This window comes from Sesamum indicum, linkage group LG15 (assembly GCF_000512975.1).
Source record: "Sesamum indicum cultivar Zhongzhi No. 13 linkage group LG15, S_indicum_v1.0, whole genome shotgun sequence".
In the NCBI taxonomy this organism is placed as follows: Eukaryota; Viridiplantae; Streptophyta; class Magnoliopsida; order Lamiales; family Pedaliaceae; genus Sesamum; species Sesamum indicum.
In genome coordinates, this window is record NC_026159.1 from 6,870,642 (window position 1) to 6,878,759 (window position 8,118).

Genomic DNA, 8,118 nt, shown 5'->3' on the forward strand with positions numbered 1-8,118 from the left:
TACATTGAAGAATCATTTAATATTTAATATCTTTGCATAAACTTGTGATGTCATGTTATTACCTTTGAGTGAGTAGATATTGATGCAGGCAAGCGGGACACATTGATTGTAAACAAATAGCTTGAGCGACTTATAACTTCTTAAACCTGCTCTCTCTAGCGAAGCGTTTTCTCATAACAAAAACCTTGATACTCATTACAAAATCAGAACGGACAATATCTCGCACAACAAGAACACCGATTCTGTCGCAAACCTCATCATTTAGCACCTTTTATGGGAACGAGCCCATGTACTCATCCCAAACCCCTCATTTAAGAGATTGATGATGTAGACAAGAGCAAAAGAGGAGTTTGAACAGTTTATAAATCGCAAAACCTCTATTTTGTAATAAAACATTTTTTAAAGATAAAACTGTTAGATTCGTATAAAATTAAAACAGACAATATTTAATGTAATACGACATCAATTTAGTCGCAACCCATATCTATATTTTAAAAAATAAAATACTCTATGAACAAAGGAAATTAAAATATATTGAAATTCGAATGAAGGGAATGTTTGGAGTTGTAATTATAGACTTGAACCTTCTCATTTTGTTGTATTCTTGACTTTGACCTACAAATAATATATACTCTGCTTATATTTATATAAATAGTAAGGGTATTTATTTTCGTATACTTTTAATTATTTATTTAAAATAAATGAAAAGGAATTAATTATGATGATAGATGGAGCCCATAGAGCTTCTATGGGCCAATTTGTGAGTTCTTTGAGCCCAAACTGCAGCCTAAAACATGCGTGATGATGATGTCCTTCTGCTTTTCTTGCTTAATTATTGTGTACCAAAAGGAGACAAGACTACTCTCATCATATTTTAAGGTATATATAGTTTTGTGCAGTGTCAATCCCTCCGTGCTCTAACAGTTAAAATCGAATATTGTCACACTCGTAATATGAATTTAAATATTTATTAAGATATTTGGTGGTACTAAATATATATAAACTATATTAACATATGTGTCAAGCATATAATTATACTAAAAAAATTATTTAATCATGGTTAAAAATAAATATACATAGTAAATCGTCGTTAATCAGAGCTACACAATAGTTGTTAATCATAATTTTTGCGAGTGTGTTTAAAATATTTGTCATGGCTAAGAAACATGACAAAAATATTTGGTATGCCTCATAATCCTGGCCAAAATAGTTTCTATGGTGAATAAACTAAATTTTTTCATAAATTTTTATTTAATTATGATTAATAATAATTTTAGCCACAGGTTTAATCCATAACCAATAATAAATTTTCTTTGAATATTAAATTTTGATTCTTCGTGATAGCAATTCAACTATAAGGATCTTGACCGACATATATAACATACACACAATCCTTCCCAACAAATTTATGGGTGTCATCTTTACTTTTTAATTTTTGTAACCACTTTATATATATATAGATATATACATTTTTTTTCTCTTTATTTATTTGTTTTTTTACTAACTATTTGTAATTATTATAAATAGCTATTGATTTCACCATTACCTCCACCGATTCTTTGGGTTTCTATTATGTGCAGCAATTAAATTATTTGCAGCGCATAAGTGGCAATCATGGTAAAAGCAGTACTGATTGAACGGTGATATTCAAAGTTTTATGCTATAATTCCCCCTTAATCTTTACTAATATAAAAAAAGGGTAAATTATATCGTTTTTATATTTTGACATCTATTTTTTTTCTTTTGTCAACTTATCATCTCAACTTTATAAAATTTTGCATTTTACCATTTATAACTATTTTTTTTATCAATTTTTTTGTCTAAAAAACATCATATGTAGTATACATGTAATACTTGAGGGTTATATGATGTGATATTTTTCACATATGCATAGAATGTGATGTTCTTAATCAAAAAGATTAGCAAAAAAATAATCATATATGATAAAGTGCAAATTTGGCAAAGTTGCAATGGCAAGCTGATACAAAAAAAAAAAAATTAGATGCCAAAGTGTAAAAACGGACATAATTCGGATGACAAATTAAAATTTACTCTCAAAAGAAAAACCTCTTCACACTCACAAATAGCGATAAATAACACCACCTTACCATTTTTTTGTAAAATAAAAAATATCTTTTATGATAAAATAATTAATTTATTCAAAATTTTAAAATTTACATTAATTGATATATTATTATTTTTCTTTCTTTTATAAATATAATGCAATGATTTATATAATTTTCTCTTATTTATAATATATTTTTAAATGTGAAAAGTTATTTATTATATACACGTAAGGACAACAAACCACAATGACTAATTAGCAATTTATTGAAATTTAAATATTTACATTTTTTTAAATAGAGGTGATATTATGTTTATTACATCAAATTTAATACTAAGGACAATTATATTAACATCCTAACTTATGGTCTATTTACACAAAACATTTCAATCTTTTGGAAAAGATTACATATGCACCCATCAAAAGTATCAGCATCATTTACATAAATTATTCCTGCTTTTTCAATCAAAAATTAAAAAAAAAAAAATTGAATGATGTGTGTAAATAAAACATAAATCAAGAGGTGTATATAATTATTATCCCTTAATACTGATGCAATCATTTGAATTCACTGTTTCATAACCTTAATTTATGCTTTGATGTTCCTAAATCTAATAAGCAAAATATTGTAGAGAAGCAGAAGTGAGGGACTCAAATCTTTCTGCAGCAGGACTTTACGCTACAGCACTTGTTTCCCTGCACCGAGAAATGGACAATGTTTTCATCGACGTGACTGTCAGCTACACTTGCTCGAATACCTGAGGACCATGCTGAAAACAACAATTCTGTGACTTCCCGGGGGAACCCATTTTGACTAAGATCTAACATTTTTAAGTTCCCTGCCCTCTTAATGGAAGCAATAAGTTCCTGCATGGACTGGCATTCTGAAAGACAAATTCTGCTCTGGGGTGTGCGTATCTGACTACCTACAGTAGCAGATAATGTGACTTCTACTCCAACTTGATCATCATCATCGCTATCAGCAACTTCAAGCTGATTTTCGTTTGTGTTTAGGCCACACATCTCGTGTGGTAAGGTCTCAACCTCATCAGGTGCAAGCGTATATAACGAAGACTTGGGCTGGTTAATGTCACCCTGCATGGTGTTTGAGTTTTGTTCCACCACTCCAGAGTTGGTCAGAGCTTGAATTTCATTTGGACTAATATTGTCTGCCAAGTTGAGTTCTTCAAGAGAGCAATTCTGTGATAGTGCTTGAAGCATGCAAATGAGACCAGCAAGACCAAGTTCACATTTGCTGACTACCAGAACTCTCAAACAATACTGGGGATTGCGGAGTAAAGATGCCAATTCACTGCAACCCTGTATGTGGCCTTCAGTTAGGTTAAAAACAACCATAAATCGCAATGCAACTCAAAGAATATCCTAATTGAAACACTTTACCTTTCATCAGCACACTTGCATGCTAATCCAAGAACAGTTCAAACCTAATCTGTGGGATCGTCTTAGATGTGCTCAAATGAATACAAGAATTGATAGCTTTAGGAACAATTCATCAGAAAACATCTCAGGAGATTTGGCTCTGTTTTATTTACATTTAGCAATGGTAAATGCACTTAAGCTCAGAGATATACAAAAGCAACCATCAAAAACTTAAACCGAAAAAACACGAGTAAAGAACTATGTGGCATCTGGCGCATGAGAGAACTTCTCTTTCATCTTGTGTGATTAGAATGATGCTAGTACATCACGTACAAGTTTGATAGTACTTCAACATAGGGTAAGGTCTTAGTATATAAACTGTGAACATCAAGGTCTTTAAAGGTATGCAGATGACGAAGGTCAGAAAGCAACCAAAAAACACCAAAAGTTAATACCAGAATGCTAGTTGCCATATATCATGAAATTTTGCTGAAATCTCAGCAAAATTCAAAAGGCAATTTGAATTGTGAAATACACCGCAGTTGAAGGAAATGCATCATACCAGATCTCTTTTTATGCTTATTTTTAAAAGGTGGCCAAATCAGCAATGAACTATTTCAGGCTTAGTAAAGTTTAAGGTCTGGTTCACCAATAAAAGGAACAAACCTCTTTCATGATTGGATTTCCACCAAGATTCAACTCAAGAATGCCACTGATCAACGATGCTTCATCTCTGAGCCCAACAATGTAATCAGAAGTAAGTCCACAGAATGATAGATCAAGCCTAACCAGTTCCTGAGTATCCTTGGATAGTGGCTTAATCAATTTTATGGCACAATCCTGAAACACATCGTCACATGATTAGATTAAGCACAAAGGTTATCAATACAGATCAAGTTCCATATTTGCTGGAAGGTTGACCATAGGTTTGACGGCCAGAAAATATTCTACTATATCATGTTAGAGTTGAACTAACCACAATTGATGAAAGACATATTAAAAGAAATGGACTAGTCAAAGGTACATGGTTTGGCTGCTCAGAGCTACCAGGTACATTTATTATTTATCTCTCATCATCTAAATCAGAATAAACGAGCAAATTTCAACTGAACAAACAAAATTCAAGGTATATAGAAATCATAAAGCAAGAAGTTCAATGGAATGGCTACTAATATCTGAGGTGCGACTACAGTGGCTACCACCTGCTATATAACATAGATGAATTACTCACAGTTCCAATATTAGTATTTCCCAGCAGCAACCCAGATAAGCAACAGTCCTTGGCAAGTTGGCAAAGGCTATCAACCACAGGCTTGCTTAGCTTTATCCCATGTAGATTGAGCTCTTGAAACCTATAAGAAGCAATATAACCAGTTTGACATCCACATCATACATTTCATTGCAACCCATGGTAATGTGACACAAAAGTAGGAATATAAAAATCTAGACCGGTTTAAAGTGGCCAGCTTGAGCAAAAGACTAATTATGGCATTTCCAGATACAGGGTGATTGCGTCCTGTTCATCAAAAAAGACAGCTTAAGCATCACCATTCTATAGAATGGAAAGAATGTAAGTTGCAGTTAAGTCATCTTTTACAGTAAAAGCTACCTATGCAAAGATGCGTAAGTACAGACTCGGAATCCAGTGAATCAGCAACCTTCTGGATTGTTCTTGATGTGATTGAACATTTCGTTATGTCCAAACTATAAAGAGCTGCAGAACAGAGAAGTTCTCTATGAAGAAACAGAGGGTCTGTCAAAGTGTTCAGCACACAGTCTATGAATCTTCTTGTATTTTAGATCTAGTTCAACACCACTTAATCAGGGACATCCACACTTCATTGGTCTTTCTTCTTAAAAGAAAAATTGAATAAGCAACAGCTTATGCCATGATCTTGAAATAGAGAAAATCAAATTCAGCAATAAGCTAAAATGTTTCACCTTTGCATGTTCGAAGAATAGTTGACAGGTAAGATGCACAAGCATCAGTCAAACAGTTCCCAGAGATGTTGAGAACTTCCAATCGAGCATAAAGAACTGGGCATTCACAAATCTATCAAGAAAAGAAAGAGCAAAATATTTAAGGTGAGAATTCAGATATGTTAAGTCATTCTGCCCCTTGTTGAAAAGTTATAGCTTCGCCAAAAAAATCATGAAAATTAGAGCTCAAGGAAATGAATCCATGACATTATCTTAGTTTATATTTCTGTGGTTGAAACTCTCGGAGACAATTACATCCATCTAAGTGCTTCTGGCAGGACCTCATAAATATTTCAACTTTGAGGCATTTAGACAAAGATGCAAGCAAACATTCTGTAGAGCTTTTTTCCCCTCCTTTTTGGAGTAAAAGATAAACTTCTAAACATCTATGGCTTCAGGTGCTTTTAGTCAAACTGGAAAAGTAAAATATAGTTCTATTATCCAATCAGGATCAGCTAGGCCTTTGGCATAACTAAAGGGCATATCACTTACTCTCAACCCTATTACAATCTTTTTTTGCATTTTATAAGGGGATAATTAATACAGACTCCTTGAATTTTCATCATATTGCAATGTAGTCCCACAATTTTGTGGAAATTACACGTAGAATCCCCTATAGACCTCTGTTGGCCAAAAAAGTAGCTAAATTTTGCAAATGTCCATTTAACCTGTTAGGAAAAGGCATGGAAAAAAACCAAAAAGATAAAACATAGTATGGACAAAAACACCCTTCAATTGGAGATTTAAACAATTAACTTCCCCTCTCCTCTCTCATTTTTTTTCTCCCAGATCGCTTTATATGCATATAAATACCCCACACACACATTCTCTTGTCTCTCTAAACATGTACCAGTGACCAAACGCCAACCGTGCCTATGCTATTTTCCCTACTGTAAATTGATTAACCATTAATTATCAAGAATAAAATTACCACAATCTAATGTCATTTCACACCAACCATTAATATTTCCTTTAACTAATAGCCAATACCATATTTAAAAGAAGTATCTCATGTACTCAGTGAAATACATAACTTTATGTATTCAGACTTTCTATTTTTCACTTGCTTCTATCATAAATTCATCAAATGTTTAAACTACATGTCTAATACCATCCTTGACAAAAGCACACAAAATAAGGTTCATTAGATGGCACTACAATTCATTCTCTGCAAAGAGATAATGGTATGTTCTAAATACTTTAGGTTTTCGATTATCAAACTCTCACAGTCCATCCACTCCCCAAATGGTATTTCTAATGGTTAGAATGACATTTCAAAATTAGGAAACAGAGACTATTTTGTTAATAAATAAAAAAATCAGACATTATGCTGAGTTATTCATCGATCTTGTTTCTTATCTTCTTCTCTCTCCTCTGAAGAAATTCAAAATAATAATAATAATCATATAACAAAACAATTGGGATGTTTCTGGGACTAGACATGATTACTAGTTCATGATCTGGCATATAAAAATGAATACTTCAGACTCGAGTATTGTTACAATGAGTAATACTATTTCTATTAATTATCGCTAGCATCGTAACATAAGGTAATTACATCAACCTCCACTGAGATCCAATCTAATTACATATAAACTCCTTGAGATTTGGAAACTACATCCACTAACAGCCATTAGCAAAGCCCTAAATTTGTCAATGAATATATAACTCTTCTGCTTTTTAATTAAAGTTACACTTAGTCTAAACTACAAGAACCTCCCTACAGTTTGTTTCATGAGAATTATAATCCTTGAAAAAAAAAATCATTTCAAAATTAGGACCTTATGGTTTAAATTTTAATGTTTATCATTAAATAATATTAATATACCTCAAACATTTAAGGTAACTGTAAATTAAACTAAATAGCCAAAATCCAAGTTCAAGGTAATAATATGCTTATATGTAAATATAAATTTGTATTATTATCTTTCTCCTTTCTCGATTCTCACTTGCAACTATCATGCTTGCTACCAAATCTAAAAAAAACTTTAGTCAACTTGTAAAAATGGTTTTCTAGACTTAAGTAGTGAATTAATGTTACTATGGCAAGAACACATGCTCATTATTTTTTAGAAGTAAAAAGGAAATAAAACTAATATAAAAAATAAAATGTAAGATATATATGTAAATAATTTTTCTAAATACTAATAATTTTAATTTAAGCAGTTTAGTATGCACTTTTAATATTATAAACTGTAGTGCTAAAAGTGTATCACAAGTTAGAAATAGTAAATTTTAAGGGAACACAATATAAATCGGATAAGTATTAGAGTGGTTGTGTAAATATTATCAAAGTTAGAGGTATTTATATAACACTGAACTAACCCAGGGATCTAGAGCCTATTACATAACAAAATGGTTGGAGTTATATGTAAAATGATAACAAATGTTAGGAAAATAAATTATACGTGTAACCTTAGAATTTTAGTGGGCATGTAGTTGAAGCAAGCATCATTGGAGGTTTAGTTAATTGCCAAAACCTAAAACTTAGAAGTAATCAACTAAAGGGTAAAACTACAAATTCATTTATATTTATGTTGGTGTCAGCAAGCTCTGCCAATAAGACTGATAGTAGGGTCTCTTTGTTAGGCAACAAAAACGCCAGGGGTACTAAATATTATTTCCCAAATCAGATGACAATTGTCTATAATTAGATTTGGGGGGGGGGGGGGGGGGGGTAAATTTTTCTTCTA

General features: G+C 32.0%; 1 protein-coding gene across 2 annotated transcripts in view; it reads right to left on the reverse strand.

Annotated features, from left to right (window-relative positions):
- Positions 2,567–8,118, reverse strand: part of LOC105178114 (protein TONSOKU) — a 14,406-nt gene continuing 8,854 nt past the window's right edge. Inside the window, exons 14-19 of one of the 2 annotated variants that reach the window (XM_011101481.2) lie at positions 5,387–5,498; positions 5,055–5,159; positions 4,895–4,961; positions 4,677–4,797; positions 4,112–4,285; positions 2,567–3,385 (exon numbers count right to left, since the gene is read on the reverse strand). In XM_011101481.2, the coding sequence (XP_011099783.1) occupies positions 2,717–3,385; positions 4,112–4,285; positions 4,677–4,797; positions 4,895–4,961; positions 5,055–5,159; positions 5,387–5,498 (1,248 nt within the window). In that variant the 3' untranslated portion in view covers positions 2,567–2,716. Of the gene's footprint in view, positions 3,386–3,466; positions 4,286–4,676; positions 4,798–4,894; positions 4,962–5,054; positions 5,160–5,386; positions 5,499–8,118 lie in introns of both variants that reach the window. The other variant, XR_002288366.1, reaches the window with a different exon arrangement.